This window comes from Xiphias gladius, chromosome 5 (genome assembly GCF_016859285.1).
Source record: "Xiphias gladius isolate SHS-SW01 ecotype Sanya breed wild chromosome 5, ASM1685928v1, whole genome shotgun sequence".
Classification (NCBI taxonomy): domain Eukaryota; kingdom Metazoa; phylum Chordata; class Actinopteri; order Istiophoriformes; family Xiphiidae; genus Xiphias; species Xiphias gladius.
In genome coordinates this window covers 20,298,200-20,320,997 of record NC_053404.1, presented here as the reverse complement: position 1 = coordinate 20,320,997, position 22,798 = coordinate 20,298,200, and the positions used below count along the sequence as shown (strand labels likewise).

Here is a 22,798-nt window from a genome sequence, read left to right as displayed (position 1 = left end):
ACTGGGTGAACTGGATGTGACTGGGTCTAGTACTCGACGAAACCCCCCCTTTTTTTTTTTTTTTTTGCACTTCAACGCACAACATTCAGAGGTTAGTATATACTCCAGAAATCCAATTTGGCTGGCAGAATAAGAGGAAGGGGGTGAACAGAAATGTCCGCCTCCCGTCCCGCTGCACTTACTGAACTCTGTGGCGATGACGGAGATGTTGTGCCAGGCTTTTTCCTCTCTGTCCAGCTCCCTGAGGATGAACACCGACCCATTGCCCGCATGGATGTTGAACACTCTGTCCATGTCTGTGCGCCGATCGATAGAGTACCTGCACAAAACACACACACACACACACAGGGGGATCGGTTTTTAAACCTGTGTTGTGCTCCCTTGGCGAGGTGTACGGGAAACTCACATTTACAGAGTTTTTCAGGTGTGAACCAGAGTGGAAATGGTCACATTTACTGGTGAGTCTCAGTGAAATCGACATTCTGTGGGGTCAGAGGGGTTTCAGCAGGCAGGAGGTACTCAAAACGAGCGCGATGGACTTGTCCGCACCGTGCCATTATTTCCTTCCTTTATTATTCATGCCACAACAAGAATGCATTAAGAAAAAGATTAATTTTAGCATCAATCCAAGAAGCGGTTTGCCCACAGAAGAAAGGCCAACTGTGCTGAGCGGGGAAAAAAAGTGGTTTTTCACCTGCACAAATGAGCCAAACTGCAGGAGTTAATGAACGGCTTCTAAAGATTTTCAGAGTGTTGTGTAAAGTGTCAGTTTACACAACTCACAAAAAAAAACGCATTTTCTCAACGACCCTTTGTGCTATCGAACTAAAGAGGTAGTTTCAGGTTTACATGAATATTAAATTGAAGGTGTACGGAATTTCACATGTTGCTCAAAACACTGCAAAATTACATTTTAAAAAAACTCAACAGCAATATCCTTTCACACAAATAATGTCTTTTTAACTCTGGCTCATTCACAGAGCTGACTGTCAACAGGTTTTACGGGGATCATTTCTTTTAGATATAGTAGCTCCAGTGAAACATGTTCATGGGGAGATCTGTGGATTATCCAGACTTACCAGGACATCGTTTCTGGAAGGACAAGTTGCTTTTGAGCTATGCAGATGTCAGCCCCACAAAAATTCAGTTCACCTCCACTGCATTTAAAGAGTCGACCAAATGTAAAGCGTAGTCCCGCCCAGCAACAACATCCGAACCAGGACCGAGTTCTCTCCGCTGCTTTGCCACGGCCCTCGAGTGAATATCGCCATTTTCAAAACACTGTGAAATTCTCCAACCCAACAGCCCATTGTCTCCCACAGACTTTCACACAGAAAATTGGATTGCGCTGCTTTTCTGTTTCCTTCAGAGGTGTAATTCGTCACTTGCAAAATATTGCAACCGGCTGTGACAACCTTTCAAATGTAAGTGTTACATTTTTTCAGTAATCTGGTGTTATACCAGTGCCACAAGAAATAATAAGTCAATCTTTGAATTGAATTAGTAACATCATCAGTTCATCCTCAACTTTAAACCCCGGCACGTAAACTACAACTACCGCAGAGGTAAGTAAAACAATATGCTTTTCTGATTTGGGTGAAATGGCCCTTTAAAATACATACATACATACATACATACATATATATATATATATATATATATATATATATACATACACACACACACATACATGTACACATATATACATATACCTTTCAAATGTAAGTTACATTTTTTCAGTAATCTGGTGTTATAGCAGTGCTACAAGAATTAATAACAAGTCAATCTTCAAATTGAATTAGTAACATCATCAGTTCATCCTCAACTTTAAACCCCGGCACGTAAACTACAACTACCGCAGAGGTAAGTAAACAATATGCTTTTCTGATTTGGATGAAATGGCCCTTTAACACACACACACACACACACACACACACACACACACACACACACACACATATATATATATATATACACATATACATACATACATATATATATATACATATACATACATACATACATATATATATATATATACATATACATACATACATTTATATACAAACATACATACATACATACATATATATACATATGTATATATACGTATATATGTCTATATGTCTATTTATGTGTATGTATATATATATGAATATAAACGTATGTGTATACATATGGCAGTCACAAATGGCCCTTTAACATACATATTATATATATATATATACCTATATATATATATATATACACCCTTTAACCCTTTAACATACATACATACATATACACACATATATATATATACATACACATATACATACATACATACATATATATATATATATATATATATATACACATATATGTATATATACGTATATATGTCTATTTATATATGTGTATGTATATATATATATATGAATATAAACGTATGTGTATACCTATGGCAGTCTCTGGCACTGACAGTTTGTCCTCTTGGTAATGATGGGTTTATGTAACCGTTTGCAGTCCCACACAGACACTCACACACACAAGTCAACAGGTTATCCAGTCGTGTTGTTTGTCTCTGCTTCCCGGACTACTGAGATGCATCAGTGTGATTAATGGAGTAGCGAGCATCAGGAGGGCCGGCGTAAGAGGAGGGAGACCCCCAGGGGGAGACTATGAACTGGGGCTCTCAATACACTGCCGCACCGCTCTCCTCTCTCCGCAGCCCCCCCCCCAATCTATCCCCACCCCCCCTCAGCCCATCCCTGCTGCTTCTCCTGCATCATCCATTTTAGTGTGTTTATCCAAACACTCCCTCCTCGTCTCTGCCTGCTCCTCCACTCCTAACACCTAGCCCAGACCGACGGTAGCTCTAACCTCGTTAAGTCTGCGTCGGCCGTGGGCTTTACTAATTGCTTTTCTAATATTCCCAATAATTCAGCCGGCTGGGCCCTAACCCTTCCCCTGATTAATGACAGAGAGACAACAGCGCGCCTCGTCCCGACCGAGAACCCAAAGTGCTGCTCTCAGCAGGCAGGCAGCCAGCTGGATGGAAGGCCGGGCAGAAGGACACGGAGGGTTACAGAAATGTTAGTGATCAGCAGGCTGGGACATATTTCCTCCTCCTTCTCTACAGAAGCTACATGACCCGCTGGCTCTCCGGAGTGTTTTTCCGAAGACATCCTTTGAGAACAAGAGTCAGTGGGCATCCAGGAGAAGTATTTATCTTGAGATATGTGGCTCAGAAGGTATCTAGTTTGACCAGGGCTAAAATTAGCTTGGAAGTTTTCAAATATTTCCTCAGTTCATTTCACATCAGTTAAATTATTTTCCTTCAGGACCGCAGCCAATGATTGTTTTCATCTTCGATATATCTGCCGATTTTTCTCAGCAAATCGTTTGACCTACATATGCCTGAAAATACCGAAAAATGTCCATCTCTGTCTCCTAAATCACAAGGGGAAGTCATCGAATTGCCTTTTTGCGTCTGACCCGGTCCAGCACCAAGAGATACTTCACTCGCAGTGACAGAGAAGAGCAGCAAATACTTGACTGATTAATGGACTAATAGCAGCATCTGCACTATATTTCAATGCAAAGCAGGGCCTAACTACACACTGAAATACAAAACCAGGCTTATTGGGCACCTGCGTACGGACGTAGTCTGCGTGCGTCAGCATTTTCGAACTGGAGGAGAGACGATATTTTGAAGGAATATTCAGTCTATAACTATTAGAGGGGTTTTAAGTGTTTATTTCCAGAGTTCGCCCTTGGTAAACTGATGACTGGAAACAGCGTTTAGAATATTGCAGCATTAAAACGCTTCATTGAAGCAGGACTAATAAACTTCTAATAAAAGAGCTGGCAGAGTAAGAGTAAGACAGAAGTCACCTGTCCTGCCGACAGCAGAAAAAACTGTGGGCTGGACTTGTGACTTGAAAAGAAATGACAACTTTTTCCACCAACAATTTCAAATCGCACCGCCTTGAGAAGTCGGGGGTCAACTTCCATCACGGTGCCACTGACGGCGGTCCCGGTATATCGGCGTCAAACGCGTCTGCATACGCCTGCGCGCCGCGCCCACCGCGCGCGCACGCTCGTCCCCCGCTTCCCATTACGACTTTGTCCGCATGCATCCGGGCCCGCATGTGCGCGTGTCTGCCTGTGCGGTGGCCGGCCGGGCGAGCTAATAAAGATAACCGTCTCAGTGACTTCCTCATGCCAGGCAGCCCTCGGGCTTCCCGGCACTCCCCCTCCACTGCGCGGCTTTAAATGCCACGGGACAGCTACCTCCTTGATGATGGGCGATAAAAGAGAATGATATCATATTTGACACCTGCAATAAAGTGGTGGAACTTCAACCTTGAGAGCCAACTCCCTTAGTGCACCATAAAAATGAAAAAGTCTTTGAGACAGAGTCGGAGGCGCAGCCTCACACCCCACTGCCATTACTCCCGTTTCATAGAATACTTGCATAATTGTGTATCACCATGACCTGAGTTGTGTAACTGAACTTTCCTCACATTTCAGTGTTTAGTAGCACTGTGTATGTCTAACAGGAAGATGTCTCTCTCTTCCCGAGGCGTCGTGTTTTATTTGAACACTGTTTGTGGTTAATGTACGGTGAAGGACAAAGATCCGTTTACTACCTTTCGAGCTTTAACGACATTTCCCATCGAAGTTTATATTTAATAAGTCACTGACGGGGAGCTCTTTGCGTGAGTACTAGGTTCTACAAGTGTTGCACATAGAGATTAACAAAAAAAAAATTTCTAAGCTCAAAGTTCACTTACTTGCTTTTTAGGTAGCTTTCGGCCATTTCCCCTCAGCGTACTTCCTCAATGAAGGTCATGACCAAAAGCTCTGGAAATAGCTAGTTCCTTTGAATTCATCCACTTAACCACAGCATTTGAACATCTTCACTCAAACGATGGGGTATCTCCATAGTTATAGAATCAAAATTAGGACGACATGTCTCAAAAAAACTAAAATGACCGTACACATTTTTTTTTGCACATTTTAGATCTTTGAGGACCAACGAAGTGTGTGCCTCACATTTTTGCCAACTGTTTTCAAATGCACATCGTACAGTTATTGGTTTCTGAATGTATTTTCCCGAGTACGATGAACTCGAGCTATGTTTCTTTGAATCAAACTGCTGTTTGAATGAACTGTCACGTTCACCTTCTTTTGTTGATCTTTAGATGTACGGACATTAATCGAATTCCGAAATCTAAAACACGGCAGAAATAGTCTGCTAAAGGTTTAGCTGTAAAGTAAAATATACATTACTTTTATATGGTATGATCCCTTAAGATGGGATGTGGTTGGGTACCTGACGAGACTGTGTTTGTCGTCGGGATCGGACGCGCTGACGGCGCCGATGACGGTGTTCCTGGCCGCGTCTTCCTTGACTTCCATCAGGTAGCTGGCGCGCTCGAACACCGGCGGCTCGTCCACATCCTCCACGACGACCTTGATGGTGGCCTCGTCCCGGAACGGGCCCATGGAGAAGAAGCGAGGGTTGATGTGGAGGTTTTCCACCTGAACACGGAGAATGTACTGACGCTTCCTCTCAAAGTCCAGAGGCTGCAAAACAGAGCGAGAAGAAGTTTGAGGAAGCTGTTTAAAAAAACCGTCACCTTACACATTTCTTTGTTTTCTTGAATTAAAAGAAAACCCCTCTGTGATGTTTTGGGGTTTTTTTTTTAATTTTGTATTAATCATAGCCTTTGTCCCTTAATATTTACTTTTAAACATTCCTTTGTATGCAGCAGCACGTTCAGCTGTTGATTTTCAGGGAAACGAATCTCCGTTCCCAGCGTCCTGCCGCATTTAACTTCAGGTCAGATTGGGATTTTATTCATTAAACTGACAATCTTTCCCAGAGCATCCTCTGACGAGCTCCCGTGAAGGGGCTGATTGTCTTGTCGCACACACGCGGGCCGTCGACCGGATCAGACCTGTGCTGTCTTGGACATGGAAGTGAATATTGTTATTCTTAAGGCAGGAAATCTGATTGGTTGGTGTTTTAAGGAGAGAGTATATAAATTTGACAAAAACTTTGTGTTTCAGACACAGTTTGAATGCAAAACAATGTACGTACTATATCTATTTTCGAGTTCTTCTGTTCTTGTTTCTCTTTCTTGAGCCAGACAACGACATGCCACATCGTCACTCGATTTTCCGATTTCTTCCAGACCGTGAAAAGATTAATCAAAGTTTTTGTTCCGTTTGCTGCTTGGTGTGCCAGCGTGTCGTTTCATTCGACGTTAGGATTTTAGTGAGGCTTCGTTTGGCGGTTGCCGCTTTTGCCAGTGAGCAACCGTACTATGTTTATGCTAGACCTTTTCTGTTGGTATACGTGTTCTTTTTTACCCATTAGTTTGCTTCAAAGGAAGAAGCTTTGTTATTTATTTTTTTTTTTTAAATGTATGATCCACTATAATCCTGCATTTACTGTACTGTCCTCTCACATCCCATAATTTATGGACAGTGCAGGATGATTAGTAGCCTGATTCCTGCATGACTGCTAAAGTTTTCTGTTGTTGTGCATTCTAACGGTATGTTTTTGCTTTTATGTTCCTTTTCTGAACTCTTTGTTTTTCTTGAAGTTGCAGCTACTGAAGGTATCCCCCTATTGATGGAAATAATTGGGGAGCGGTGCATTTTAATGACTGTATGCCCAGCGCTGAGCAGGAGCAGCTGGATCAGAGTGAGCCTCCTCGCAGGCTACCTACTGTACATATGAAAGGATGCCGGGTCCGTGATCGCTGGAAACAGCCCATGAAAGCTTGAAAAATCCAGATGGAACAAACCCTTTTCTGAAGCCATGAATAATATCATAATATAAGTCATTGATTTCCATTGTTTCGTGTTAAGGCAAGAGGGGGACCGCACGTCAGCGGGAGGAATATGTTGCTTTGAAGGGCCGGTACAAACGGAGACGGGACGCACTCCCACTTGACAAGCCCATTTAATTAGTAGGTTCAGAATTAGGGCATGCTCACTCCCCCCGCGCGCACACACACACACACACACACACACACTCTGCCCCGCACACAAGATCCACTACAGCACTGCCGCGGCTACAAAAGGCAATTATGTCATCTTCCACTTAATTATGGTATGATGGAAGCGATCGATCGAAGGCTGCAGAGAGGGCGCTTGATAAGGCAACTGCCAGATTCTGTTGAATACATCAGAAAAACACCACAGCACACCGCTGAATGCAGCGATCTATACCGAGCGTCAATATTTCTGCTTTGGTCTCAGCTGACATGAAGAATGAATCTCACTCAAAACACATGTTGGGGAAGTGCGGGCAAGTGTGAGTGGAAGTCTAATAACCACTGTCCGTCTTCTGGCTGTCTGAGCGTCTGGAAATAAAAAAAAGTTCCTGTCACTTTTTTTTTTTGTCTTTATCGAATGCGGTTCATCGTGTTGTTTCCAATTCTTTGTCCAAACGAGAAGCGCGACGCTCACAGTATGCAAAGGCGTAGCTGTGGTCTGAGGGAGCACAATGAAGTCGAGGCTCTCTGGACGGCAACAGAGCAAAACCAAAACTGAAACAATGTGAATCCCATTTCCTGCATTTATTTACATCAAGCTAGAAAATTATGCTTTATGACCCGACCTGAAATCCCTTGTAGTTTCACTGACTATAATGAGATATTATGTTCTATTTATATATATCCAAAGAAATTACGCTTTTCTTTTAAATTTATGATCCTTAAGATTGTCATGAAGTCAAAGCCTGTTGATGATGCTACTTATGGTCGACAGTAGCCATTCGGGGAATTCGGGTTCTGTAATAACCTCTCCATTGTTAGTGGCAGGGTCCGCCACTCCTGCCTCCTGGATTGCCCTCTGATACATGAGGGATTCCCAGGAAACACCGAATAAATGTGATCCAGATTTACTGTTTGACATCAGCCTCACTGTTCACCGCTCATTCTTTCAGAGCTACATTAAGTTACTGCTAATGCAAACCTAACGTTTTCTACTGCTGCTAGTTAGCGGCTGCAAGCTCTGCTGCCGCTGCTACAAAACAAGGCGGTGTTATTTTCAGATTTTATTTTCTTCTCCGCGGTGGATCGGTTTTAAATATATTGCACAACCAGCAAAACGGTTGGGGGCAGCCACAGAGCAATTTAGATGAAGAACCGCAGGCGACAGGCTGCACACTCCCAACTCCTCTACAAGGTAACCGACTTTACAGTGGTGCTGTTGTTTTCTGGAGAACCGCTCACGTCGCGCAGGATCAATTCAGACCACAGTTGCTCATGGCATGATGGAACAACACTAGGTCCAAGCCTAGTATATGGCTGGAGCGCGTGTGGACAGTGTGCGAAATTGAGGACGTGGTTGAAAAACTGCTGTGGAACCGCTGCAAACGACTACGTCCACTGGAAAGCGGCTGAAACCTGCTTGAAAAGTCGCTAAATGTCGCTGTTGCTCGCATCGTATTTACAATCTGCCTAGTGTCACCCGTTTGCTCCTCTCCTACTCTCTGTGCTCATATACAGTCATTTAATACACACAAATTCCCAATAAAGCTGTTCTCATTTACACGTTTCTCTGTTTCTGTTGTCAGACCACGGAAAAAGTATGAAATAGTGCCTGAAACGCGGCCCGTTGTGACCACATGTTAACCAGCAGTCACTTCCAGGCCATTTCCAAGCTGCTGCTCTGCTAAGATCCTGATTTTATAACGGCGACGTCGTCTGACAAAATCACCAGACACATCAGGTAAAGACAACGGCTGTGCTTTCATTTTGGCCTTATTCACGTGTAAAATGATCACTCGGAGAGTAAGATAGAGGCTCATCCACGTCTGCGTCAGCTGCCGTCAACCGAATGAGACCAGAGAGAAGTGTGCCTGCGGAGGGAAAAGCCAGACCTCGCACTTTTTTGTGGCTAAAGGGGTGTGAAAAGTCGGTAAATCTAGCATTAAAGGGCGCTTTTGGCAAAACTGCCCCCCCCCCCCGGCGACGTAAGATAAACTGTTGGCGCCGATTCATTTTGGAAGAACAACGGCCAATGGGGAAACGCCAACACTCCCCCGGCGAACCACTGGTGTAACTTCATCGTGAGCTCAACTCACCTCACTCACTCAGTCAGTCGAGGACATTTGAGGATGGGGCGCTGCCAAAATGGCATATTATTGCCTGACTTTGATAAACAACACGAGTTGGCTGTGCGGCAAACGAGCACACTAGTTGCTCTCCTGTTGTATTCCTAACAAAGCGACTGTTCGAGGGGTGTTGCTGTGGTACTGAACCACACTTGCTGTTACCACCAGTAGCCACTGGCATCCGTAAATCAACCAGGACTGAAATCTGAGGGATTATCACTTTAATGTCTTATCTCTGTTTCTTCTTCAATCCTTGCAGCCATTTTAGGAGATTATTAACACAAAGTCTACATGTTAGCACAACAGGAGCAGCTACAGTCCTCTGTCTCTGTCTAGGCACGGTACTGAATTTGCATATAATAGAGTCCCTGACCTTCCTCAGCACGATGACGCCCTCTTGTGTGCTCCTGTTGGTGGTGATATCGAACATGCCGGGGCCGTCGCTCCCGATGATCCTGTAGTCCATCTCCGCGTTCTCACCGATGTCAGCGTCCAGGGCTCGGATCACTCCCACCGCAGACCCAATCTCGGTGGACTCGGGCACCCTGAAGTCGTAGAGGGCTGCAGGGAAAGAATTTGATCTTTGTGATTTGGCGGTCGCGGGAAGAGAAGAATCGGTCGATCGCGTCAACATTGTCAAGTTGTTCAGAAAAAGAGGCTGGAGAAAGGAGGGCTCAGGACTGAGACATTGAGTGTGTGAGCAGAGCCATGACAACCCAAATTACGTCCTTGGTATTTCTTTTCATGTCCACTTCCATTTTTTTCACACAAAGATGCAATTAATTTAAAAGGTGAATCAATACTTCTATTAAGATTCTATGAAATTAAAATCCTAATCAAGAAGCACGGAAACACAAAGAACACACTGGCCAAAAACACGGAACAACACAAGCCCTGAAACCAAAAGAGCGTCACAACCGGCACATTTTTAAAAAAAAAACCCTGTTAGTGAATAAAGAAAGACTGTAAGTGGGTGAGTCAGAGAGCAAGAATACAAGAGAGCGAGTCAGGAAGAGAGTGAGTCAGAGCCAATCAGAGAGCAGCGATGTAAGAGCCAGCTGGGGAGGGAGAGTGTGTGAAAAGGAAAAAGTCAAGTGGGAGATTTAGTGCTGCAACATTGAGGAGCAGACATTTCATATGCGGTAAAACATATTTCATTTCCAAAACAGACATTTGGCCTTTTAACATAAGTTGCCACAAGCGATATTGACTCACTTCTCCAAGTTTAGGATGTAACATAAATTCTGGGTCAATTTGCTCGACTTAAATTAATTGCTTCTTCTTCTTCTCCCTCGACCCCCCCCCTTTTATTTCGACGATGATTTCCTGGTTTGAGGTGGATAAATTGATGGCTGCCTGTCGGCCGCGGCCGCATCTCGTATGCTTAAATAAATAGCTGGACTGCAGGAGGGAGCGGGGTGTGATATACACACGGCTCGCGGAGACAAACAGCACTGACACACTAATAAAACACGCTGACAGTGTTTTGGCAACGCCTGAGTCGGCAGGTCGCCGTGACGCTGACACTTGCCTCCACACACACACACACACACACACACACACACACTGAAAGTGACGCACTATGAGAAGGTTTCCCTAGGCTAACAGGTATTTAGCATTGGGTGGAAAAGAAGAGGCATCACTCCGGCAGACAACAATGATATCGCTTCCTGACACTCTGCCTCCTGTGGGTGTCCCATTACAATATTTCTTTCTCTTTCTCCCTCTTTCAATTTTCCCCTCTGTCTGCCCCCCCCCCCCCACCACAGGCTGTCTTTTTGTCGCCCGCCTCACTCTTCCTCTTTCTTCCTCTCTCTTCCCCTCCTGTCACCTCCTCCATCCCCGTCCTATCCATCTCCCTCCCTCCTCTCACCGTTCATTCATTGGCGGCGGAGCTGAGGTGACAGCGCCTGCACCCCCACCCCTCCACCCGACGTCTCCCCGAAAGCCGATGGGAGGGGGGGGAGTGATAAACGGGGGAGACAGCGGGAGTCCTGTGGTCGCGTGTTTGCCTTGCGTTCGCGGCTGTGCGCACGCGTCGCCTACTGTACAGGGAAACACGACGACACCGGTAATCTGTCAGTCTGATCTGGCAGCCGCCGCCGTTCGCCAAATGCACGGGAGGAAGTGAGGCGGGCTGCAGGGGGGGGTGAGAGAAAGTAAAGGAGACAATGTGTGAGACTGAGGGAGAATAGGAAGGGAGTAGAAAGGAGGGATTGATGATTGATGAGCGAGAGGGTGACAAAACAAAAAAAAGAGGGAAAAAAATGCACCAAGGACAGTTGGAGCTCGAAATTGAGAACACTGGTTTTTATGGAGTAAAAGGCAGCAGAAGAAAGACTTAATAGCAGGAGATAGACAAAGAGAGAGGAAGAGTAGGGGAGATAAAACCCAGTGAATGTACTCTCTTCATTTAATAGGGATTACAGGGCTGATCTGATGCACTTTGCAGGACCCTTCGCTCTGTCATATGGCTCTATATTTAATTATTCTCTGCCTTTAAGAGGCCTGCCTTAGTGGCACAAAACCCAGAGCTCCCTGCAATAATCCAAATTCATTTTGAAACTGACACCAGATGGGGGCTGCCCGCCTGCCTGGCACAAGCTCATACTGACAAGTGGTTTTCATGGGCTGAGGAGCGGGTCACTCGGTGCGAGCGAGCGAGCGAGCGCTGTACTCACTCTTGGTGAAGCGTGGCGGGTTGTCGTTGACGTCGGAGAGGGTGATGCTGACCGTAGTGGTTCCTGAGAGGCCGCCCATCTGTCCCGCCATGTCTTTAGCCTGGATCACGACCTGGTAGTTTTCCTTGATCTCCCGGTCCATGCCGGGCAGGGCCGTCTTGATCAGGCCTGAGGAAAAAAAACACGCAGAATCACAGGGAGGATTTACTGCAAAAGACCATCCATCCGATCAGGTCAAGTTTATTTAAATAAAGAGCTAGACTTAAAGGAGGGTTTATGTGTTGTTTTATTATATTTAAAAAAATTATAATAATAAAATAAACCACTCATGTTTATTTTTTATAGGGACTCTGGTGCATAATCAGCTGCTCGTTTGCCCATTTTTCTCTTGACTTTCAACAACCGAAGGCATTTTCTGTGGAGTGCCCGGCACAAGAGGACCCTCGTGACCTCGTTGACCCTTCAACTGCGGCCACCCGTGTCGTTTTGGAGGAGCGAACATGACTTTCGGATGTGTGGGAGCGTAAAAATCTGACCGAACATCAGTTTAGACCTGCTCCTCCGGGACTAACTGGATTAAAATATCTTGTTATTGCAGTAAGTGCCACTACAACCAAAATAAAATCTATAATCTAACCACAAGGCGCAAACAGTGGGCAAAGTGCCTATAGATGCTCCGTAAATGAAGAAACCAATGAACAGACGCACAGAGCCGAAACAACTGGTCGATTAATTGGTTGACAGAAAAATACGACCAGATTTTGATAATCAGTGGATGATTAAAGTCATTTCTCAAGAATGGAATGCCCCAAAATCCCCAGTTATAGCTTCTCCGTTGTGAACATTTGCTGTTTTTCTCAACATCTTTCGGTTTTGGACCAAACAGGACGTTTACCTTGGACTCTGGGAAACTGGGTGGACCTTAGACTAAAAAAATGGCACTGATTCATCGAGACGATAACGAGAGGTTTCACAGATTATGTAGAGTATGAGTGAATGTCAGTCATGCAACCGCAGTATCAACAGAGGTAGGCAGGTCATCTTGAAACTGTGCGAGACCCGCGGGTTTGCGTACAACCTTCATAAAATCGACCCCGCCCCGAGACATAAAAAATAGTGACGCGTTTCCACATGTGGACTGCACGGATCTCGAAATCGCCGCGCTCGCTCACGAGTCTTTCGAAAAAATAAGCGCCTGCATCATCTTTATTGAATTAAGGATATTTCACTCTCAGATTTATGCATCTATGGGCCAGATAATTAAACCACGGAGAACATTTTATTACCGAAAGGTCGTTGTTCTTGCTCGGTATGCTCGGCAGCGTGGAGCTCAGTGGCCACCCAGGAGCACGTTTTGGTGTCGGCGTCCTCATGATTTAACTTGTAAGTGGACCAAAGGACCAATCAACCAAAACCACAGAGTACGGCTTTAATTTTCTAAGTGTAGCATTCGCCTCCAACTGCATTCTGCATCATTTATCTTCTCTTTGGAATTAAGACTCCGTTAATGTTCGGCCTTTTAAGTGCCGCGCAGTTACTTACATCTCCGCTCTGAAACGTTAGATCTCTAGTTTGGAGTCAGGACAGAGACCGAGCGAGGCGGTAATTGGCAGCATATTCAAAAGGTGCGCTTCATCTCCCATCAGAGCCGGTCTTAAATCCTGCCCGCTATTACACGTTTGAATTCGAAGCCTCGCAAAGAGAGAAGCAGGTGCGGTGGTGGGACGACAGAGAGACATAATGAAGTGGGAGAATCGGGATGAAAAAAGAGAAAAATTTTCACCCTAAATAAACTGCTTTGACAAACTTCACCGCTTTCGGTCTGAATCGATGATTCACCGCGTATCAAACAAGGAGGAAGAGGGAGAGGCTGACGTGACACATCAGTCAGGCTCAGATCAAACCGGCCTACGCTGTTCAAAAGGCCCCTCCAACTTGTTCCTTTCTTCCTCCCATACATAACACGGCACAAAGGAACAGCGGGGACAACACAACTCCCTTTTTTTTTTTCTTTTTTCTTTTTTAACCTCCTAACAATGTGCAATTTATCTCACGGACAACACACTGTTAAGAGCGATCGTTCAGGCGGCATTACAGGAAGGGAAGCAAAGGTATAGCAGCTTTAGAAAACAGCATCACGCTCGCTCTATATCTCTGTCTACCTTTGTTATTGCTTAATGACTACAATACACACTCACAGAGGAGGAGAGGAGAAACAAATCCTGCTTATAATGTGATGTCCAGGCATGTCTTTGTGTAAGAGGGGATGTCAGCTTACATACCACATGTGGGATAAACCATATTACTGTTAATCCCTCCGCTAATCTGCAAATGGCTTTTTTTGTCGTTTCCCTTTTGTTTAAGCAAAAAAAAAAAGACACGAGCGGGATGTGTTCCAAAGCGCACATTAATGATTAAAACTAGCAAGCGGCTAGATTTTTGGGGTTGGTGATTTACCACGCTCTCCGCTCCAAATCCCTCCTCGCCCGTCAGTCTGCGACCGGAGGCAGACGTGTGGGTAATTTTTGCTTCGGTGAAGGGAAAATTTTCCTGCGTCCCAGGAGTTATTTTGCGATAAATTGCCTTAATTCACGTCTGGTGAAAGCTCGGCTTCTATTTCCGCCTCCGGACGGAAGGCGTGAACTTGTTGCGTTCAGCCGCAGGTTAAGAGCTTCACCGCGGAGGAGGAACCACTAAGTCGGAGCACAGCGGTCTTCGTGGCTGCAGTGCATGCTGGTCATACAGATCGTTTCCAGAACATTTTCGACACAGGTTGGTTTCTGTTGGACACAGGTTTAAAGACTCCTACTGATTCTTCAACTCTTTTAAGAAAACAGGGTTTCAGGACTCAAATACACATAAATATGACTGAAAATGGAGATTTTTTTGTTGTTCATTTAGGGAAAAGGTTGAATTTCTAGATTCAATGGTGACAGAGTTGACCCGTCACGAGTATGTTTTTTTTTGCAGTCAGCCTGACGTCACATTTGTCTACGTTTTAAGGGTAAAACAAGAAAAATGGAGGCAGGAATACGAAGTACACCACCCGAGGCTGTATACTGACTGCGCTAAGAGTATCTCCGGGTGGATCTCACATTTAATTCAACACCTACCGGTGTCTGGGTCCACAGAGAAGTACGGCTGGCCCTCCAGGATGCTGTACACCACCTTGGCGCTGTTCCCGTACGTGGCGTCGTCCGCGTCGGTGGCTGTCACCTGAATTACTGAGGTGCCTGCGGGAAGAAGATCCATGACAATGACTTAGATCAACTCTTCAATACCGCTGAAAATTGCCTGCCGGATAATTGGTTGAGCCGATGCACCTTCTGATGAGGTGTCGGATCCTCTTCTAATCATGCTCGTGCAGAATGTGACTGATCATTTCTGTCCCTTTGCATTAACCAGGCCAATCTTTATTTCCCGGCCACTTATACCCTTAGACATGATTGATTGTCGCAGGTAATCGATAAGTCCTAATGTATCTCTCCAAGTATGTCGCTCTAAGCATACGCGCGGCACCGGTACCAGCTGCGTGCCGGGACGCCCATTAGCATATCCACATATCCGGAGCGTCTAAGGAGCCGAATATCTGATAGTAGGCGAACGACCGTGATCCATTTTCTCTACCAGAGAGGCTGAGGCCCTATTTCGGTAGAACAAAGGGAAGCGGTTAGCCAAGTGCTACCTCCCAAATGGCGCCTCGCAGGGCCAAGTGTTGCCTCATTACATGCGGAAGAAAATTAATTGAGTAGAAATATTTAATGGCAAAGTGGTATAAATATAGAATTGTGCAATACAACGGGATAACGACCTCACGAAACTTCTCTAATTTGATGTCAGTCGAGATCTGTGAGGGCGAGAGGAGACTTTCCTTCCTCTAAAATCAATGTCGTTTGGATGAATGAAGGATGCTGTGGAGAAAAAAACAAACAAAAAAAAAACCAGGAGACCAAAGCCAGAGAGAGAGAGAGCGAGCGGTCTGATTTGGTGTAAGCGACAGTTCGGGAGGATTCCCGAGCAAGTTCACCAAACCTTGATCACTAATACCTTTAACTAGGGAATTAAACTCAGAGGGGCTTTTTTTTGACACGGCGGCTTTTAGAAAATATCACTGATCCACATCGGCCATCTCTTTAGCCGACTCTAAGCTTTTGAGAGGAGAAATTTTTTGACAAACAAGTCAGGTGTAATCGCAGCTTTTGTGCAGGCGGAGTAAATTACCTTGACTGTAATCATTCAGTTGTCAGCGGAGGGGACGCATCAAAAGTCGTCCCACGACCGAGAGTCCGAGGGAAAAATGTCAGCGCCGCGAGACTGTGATAAAAACTCAAAGTGTATGTCACGTTTAAAGGGGCAGCGTCTCGACGCAGTCACTCGTGAACACACGCTCTGCCAGGCGGTGACATCATCACCTCGGTTGTTGCCATGGGCACCCGTGCTGCCCTTAGATAAGTGCCGGCCTCTCTCTCGGGGTTGCTGAACCAAGTGACAACTCTGTCACATGTCGGGGCTGCAGGACCGATGTCCCCGGAAGCGCAGCAGCGGCGGCGGCGGCAGAACAGAGCAGGGAGTTCCCTCCATGTTTTCACACAAGTGCTGATCAGGAGCCTTTGTATGTGGTTTATCCGTATTCGCGAAGCCAGCGTGTACTCTCAGACCAGGAGCTAGGGCCCGAGGTGCACGGCGAACTAAAGTTTAATTCGGTGCCGGGTGACAAGAACACACGACGAGACGAAAAACGCCAAATGGTGCCGTCTCAGAAAAACTGACACTCCAGGAATGGAATCTGCAATTATTCACTGTGATCACACAGCCGACGATGCCGGTGATCACATTAAATACTGTTTTATTAAGATACAATACTGTGTTTAAAAGATTATCCGCGCCAGCGCTGGAACCATCATAGAGATGCTTTACCTTGTTTATTCTCTGGTCATGAAAACAGCTCCCAGTCTTTCTCATTTAATTAGTCGGGCCCTCTTTGTTGAGTCGGCGTCGTTATTATGATTGATAAAGTCCCATTGATCCACTAAGACTGGCATCTCTATCCTATTTGAATCAGAGGCTTTCTAATCCAGCTCCTCGCGCACACAGGCACACACCTTAATTTGCGTAAACACTTAATTATTGTCTGTTTTATGATCGCTAAATATGGTCTTACATGCTGAATACAATTTTCTTTGCCAGCTGTACACGCTCCAAAAACTCAACAATTATTACTTTTTTTTCCTTTCTTAATTATTTATCTTTATGCTATTATTGTTAGTGCATTTATTGCTGTGTCTTTCGTTTGCTTTTGTTAATCTCTTAACTCGTTAATTTCCCCCTGTGGCAGAAAAATCTCAGGGATGGGAGGACGGCTATGGGCCCCGCAAGGGCCTAGTCAGTCAGGACGGGCTGAGCCGCGTGGCGGGATCAGTTTACAAACGCTTAAAATGCTTCCCCGATTTGTGTGCTGAGTTTTATAAACTATAAAGAGAGGGTGACGATATGATCAATTTAAAGAGAAACCTTTGGGTTGGCTCCCTGGCTAATTGATGCATGGGAAACTGATGCGGGATTAGAAAAAAAACAAACAAAAAAATACACTACGGCGACATCCGGACTGGTTTTTTTCCCCCGGAGAAACTGGACATTGTGGAGAGGGGCCAGGCTAAGCCAAACTCGAACAATAATAAACACGGATCCCAATGCGAGTTTTGACACCAGATGAGGCCACAGATGCCTTTTCGTCTGCACATGACGGACCACAGTCCAGCAGAGATTGGTCGAGAGTGAGGGGGAATGCCGTCCAGTGGCAGGAAATTGAGTTGTGGTGTGAGGACAGCCAGTGGAGAACTGGGCAGACTGGTGGATGACCAGTAATGACTAACAGTTAGGAGAATTATAAAAGAACAACAGCAACAAAAAGTAAGTTGCTCTTTAAACAATAATGAATTGAATTTGAATGTAGTTTGTTTGATTTTGTTTGTTTTTTTTTGACCAGAAAAACCAAAACCAGCACTCATTCCCTAAACACGGACGACGCGGAGAGTTCGCGGAATTACGAGGGATTTTTATGGCAGGAACTCACCGATGTCAGACATTTCGAAGACTCTGGCCGTGTACGGGTCCTTGGTGAATCGCGGCTCGTTGTCGTTGATGTCGTGGATCTTGATGATGAACTCAGACTCGCCCTCCAGCGCCTCGTTGGTGAAGCGATTGACGGCTTTGGCGTGGAGGATGTAGTAGGCCTTCTCCTCCCTGTCCAGCCGCTTGGTGGCGTGGATGTCCCCCGACTTCTCGTCTATCTTGAAGAGGGTCCCCGCTCCGTCCCCGTTGAGGACGTACCTCACGCTCCCATCTCCGCGGTCCGAATCTGAGTGAAGCTGTGGAGAAACAACGGGGAAAAGAAAGATTATAATGTGGCACCCTGCGGCATCCAATCAACAATTTCGAGCAACGGGTTTGTGGTGTTTTCACTTTAATAAATTCCCACTTTGCGGCTCCGTATCGCTAATTGTTGGAGCAAAACTCTAACAATTCATGAAAGCTTTCCCATTTGCTGGATGCGCCGTTGTGAAAATTGAGCGTCAGCTACCTCTTACCAGGGAAAACATCTCCCACGGTAGTTAGCATGAGCGGAAACAGCAGCAGTGAACGGAAAATTAATCGACTTTTAAAAAAAAATAAAATAAAACATCACAGCGCTGGCTACACGGTTTGACTGACAGGTGATCTCTGAGAAGTGGAGTGCGCAAAAAAAAAACGTCCCAGAAATGAGGACTTTGTATCAAAGATGTTAATAAAATCCAATTTCAAAGCGGAATCACAGCTTTCCACTAAAATATTTGATCCGCTGTGCACACATCAGTGATTTGACCAATCTGGGCCCCGGCAAAGGAACGCTGACAGCTTTGATAGGTGCATTTGGTGTGTTTCAACAGAGTCATATCATCTTTAGTGAACTGTCAGCGACGACACACATTCGTGGCTTCAGCTCATCCCCCGCGGTGTTCACATCCCGCCGGAGCGCCCGCGACGTTGCACCGCGCTGGCACGCTGACACGCCGGTCGTCATCCCGCCCTCTACCGCAGGGCCGCGCTGGCGCCCGCACGGTGCCGTGAAGCGGAGCGCCAGTTGGTCGGAGCCTGTGAAGCGCCGCCTGCCAATCCCCGATGGATCTGCAACATGACCAACATGCCAGAGGACCACAAGAGTCCACTTGACTATGGAGCTTCTCATTATTATTTGCTCCCTCCCTCTCTATCGCCTGTTTAATTTTTTTTTTTCTGCATGAACAGCAGCTTAGCAAGCTCTGACATTTTAATTCCACCGCCAAATCCCCCCCCAACATATTTATCTCCGAGAACTCATCAAAAGCTTGTCCAGTCGTTTCCCCTACCACTGTTTCCTTGCCCACTTCCCTTTCCCGGCTTTAATAACCAAGGACATGGTAATAATGGGGGGGTGGGTGGGGGGTGTAAAGGGCAAAAGGAGGGCACATGTTTGCAGACATCGGCAAAGATTACAAGTACAAAATGAGGCAAATGCCATCTGAATGTTCTCCCCCGATAAGTGGGTGCTAAGATGTAATCCTGAGGTCTGTTACTGACACCTTGTTAACTCCAGTGCGCCGGCACGTTTGATTTTGACGGTTTAAGTGCACGTTTCCCCCCCCCTGAGCACGAGCTGTTGCCGTGTCTGCGAGCGTTCTTGCCTCGGCCGGCCGACAGACTGAGGGGAGGGGGGGGTATTGTGTGTTGTAGCTGGGTCACGAGGGAGCACACTGCAAAAATCACCCTTCTCATCATATATTAAAAAGCTTTTCATCCCAGGTGCTCGGAAGCTTTACTAATTCATGCTGTTTTATCAGGGAAAAGCTGGCACACGTGGGCTGAACAGCTTTGTGGATTAGCATCTTTAACACTATTTTGTTCGTCTGCCTGAATGCTGGTGAAAATGACTGTTTTCATTCCCTTCTCTGTCAAACCGAGCCAGTAGAGTGTGTTGCAGAATTTTTGCCTCCTCGGATTAGGATCTGGAGTGGGGCACTGTTTCATTCACCCCCCTGAATTTTGGTCAAAACAACAACAACCCCCTTTTTTTTTTTTTTCTCTCCCCCCTCTTATTCTCCCTGTTTAACACCAAACCCGCAGAATATCATGTGGAATTCTGTTCTCTGTTCTGCTTTACAGTACATGCTTCCAAACACAGACTCGGTTGGCCGAAAAACAACCCACTTCAAAATTATTATCTTTTCTCCCGCTGTTATAGCCGCAATGTCCTTTTTCTACGATTGTCTATCAAGCTGCCTATCTCTGCCCGCACGACAATTCAGTTAATAACTGTTGAGTCCTCTCCTTTCGGCTGAGATGTGAGATAGACAGTGTGACATACGCGGTGTCGCCTGTCATTTCTATGGAAACAGAGAGATCTTGTGCTTCTGAGGATCTCCTCCTCGCCCCCCTGAAGGATATCACAAGGCAGCTCAGAGTGTCGAACTCCAGCGGCTGCTGCAGTGACCCCCCCAGTTACACACCTTGCTGGTGAAGAGAATTTACTGCTGCCCTTCTACTCAAATTAAGAGGGCGGGGGGGAAAAAAAAAAAAAAAACCTCTCCCGGAAATCAATGTGGCAGCCCAACGTGCATTCACAATGGCCCTCTGATCAATTTATATCGAAAATACAATTAAACTGTCACGGTGTGAGAAAAGAAAGCCACATGTGCATTCAGTATGGTCACCGAGAAGCCCGGGCGCATCGATAGCTAGCCTTTTCTCCCCTGCACTCCTGCGGTACCAAATCGTAAAAAAAAAAAAGGCAGAGAGCATGACGCTATGTCCATTAACAGAGGGGCTTCGGTCTTTTCGAGAGAGAGAGAGAGAGAGAAGGCCACCGGAAAAAAAAAAAGTCTCCGTATTATCAACTCGTTCCGTCCACAATAAAGGCCGTATTTTCTTAAAGGAATAGACGGACATTTAGTCAGCAGCAGCTTAGCACGGCTTAGCCCAGAAGTTGTTGATTTTTGCAGGGATCAAATTGGTTAATTAGAGCCCTTCGGAGGTGCTGACAGGTACCAATCTTCTCATCTCACAACTCTGGCAAGAAAGCAAATGAGTGTATTTCCCCAAAATGTAAAGCTACTCCTTTAAAATGAGTAACTATTTCATGTCCTATCATTTGCTAAAAGTGAGTGTATCTTGAGAGGAAAAAAAAACAAAACAAAAACAAAACAAAAAGAAAAGAAAAAACAAGGAAAGTTGCTGTACTTGAACCAAGAAAAATGAAACTTAATTTCAGAGAATACTTGAAACAAGGTGATTTGCTTTGGAAACAGGTTGAAATAGTCTCACAAGCTTTGAGAAAATAAGGCCTATAATAAGGAGAAACTCAATTACAGACATAAATGACTTGGGAGAAACGATTCCTTTGCCGTGAATCAGCTGTGAAGCAAACTATTAAGCATTTGCGTAAACCATTACTCCATCAACGACCTGCTCTATATTTCAAAACCTTCCACTCAGTTAGCCTTCTCTGCTAAGTGATACAGTGCTGTCTCTAATGGTTGGCGTTTTTTTTTTTCCACAGTAGATGGTATTTATTTCTATTCCTACATGCTTCATCTTCCAGTTTTGAAGTGGGCTGAGAAGTGAAGTGGTACTCATCAGACATCTGCGCGTGAGAACTCGTGAGCAGGCCGTCTTTGTTTGTGAAATTAATCAGCTTCAAGTGCAGCAAATGGTAGTGCAGCCTGGATCTGGCCGCCATTTGGGCTCCGCTCGAGTTGGGCCAAAAGGATGGCACTGGACATGGGCTGCTTAGGGCAATTAGCCAGTTAGCCTTTAAGGCCTTGTGTCCTGGCCTGTCGAGAACTGGCTGCCTTCTATGTAGCCAGATGGTAGCCTCAGACTGTGAACAAAAATAGCCTGTCAAATGCCTGTTGATGTGTAAACTTGAAATATGCGGTCAGAGCTGCAGAGACTTAAAGGTGAAACGTCAGCTAACATACATTTCTCTCTTGTGGACATTTGACATCTTTTGTTTCGTGTCCCGTGCATCACTTCCAGCATGCTATCTTTTTAATTACAGACAACTCACAGCCGTTTGTATTTACTTTGCTACAGGGCCGTGGCTACAAATGGGGCACACCGAGGTCACGTCCTCGGTGTTGTTTCAGAGAATTTAGGGGCCCGAGGTGGTGTTTACACACACCTTACATTTGGTGTCTTTTTAAGGTTGATTTTATATGTTTTTAGCCTCAATATCTGTAAATGATGAAGTCATTTTTATCTTTGAGTAAAAACTATGTAAAAAAAAAAAAAAAAAACAGAACAAAAAAAAGAATATTTCAACGTGTTTCCCAAGAAATGAACTAGATTCAAGTATTCAAGTATTTTTTTTCTTGACTCTACTGCAGCAATTTGCATTCTATTTTCTTTAAAAAAATACAGACAATACATTCTGGGGAATTCTGGGGAAAAATTCTTGAAATCTATTAGTGCATTGGAAGATTTTTTGCTTTTTTTTTCAAAAAATTGCAGTATTTTAATGCTCAATTTAGAAAGAAATTACTTAATGAGATTTTTTGCAGTGTAAACAAAGAAAAAAATCAACAAAATAAATGAAGATTACAAAAAACCATCCGTCTAAAATCCTAGCTACAGCCCTGCTTCACTGTCGCATCCATTCCCCTGTCGTTTGAAAACAACTCGGCCAACCAAATACTGGAACGCAGGGAGGAAGCCTGAATGTTTGACGACAGAAATTCAATTAATCTCACCCTGACAAAACTAACGGGGGGCTGAAACAGACTGGGACAATAGCAAGGTGCTTTGGCGATGTTGGCGTATCTCGCTCAGACATCGCTTCACCCCTGTAACGTTGTCAGACAGATGTTTGCCGGGCCTCGTCGCCGCATGACCTCATCACACCCCTTTTCCTCCGCCGCTCACGCTGCGAACGAGAGGAGCATAATTGAAGCGCCCCCCCCCAAAGTGCACAAGCGGGAACTTA

General features: G+C 45.2%; 1 protein-coding gene across 1 annotated transcript in view; it reads right to left on the bottom strand.

The window, feature by feature from the left end:
* The window catches only part of LOC120789939 (cadherin-6-like), a 55,025-nt gene that overhangs the window by 8,176 nt on the left and 24,051 nt on the right, over positions 1-22,798 (bottom strand). The window contains exons 3-8 of the mRNA XM_040127155.1: positions 17,876-18,170; positions 14,916-15,035; positions 11,803-11,970; positions 9,495-9,682; positions 5,321-5,574; positions 183-319 (exon numbers count right to left, since the gene is read on the bottom strand). Coding sequence (XP_039983089.1) covers positions 183-319; positions 5,321-5,574; positions 9,495-9,682; positions 11,803-11,970; positions 14,916-15,035; positions 17,876-18,170 — 1,162 coding nt within the window. The remainder of the gene's footprint in view (positions 1-182; positions 320-5,320; positions 5,575-9,494; positions 9,683-11,802; positions 11,971-14,915; positions 15,036-17,875; positions 18,171-22,798) is intronic.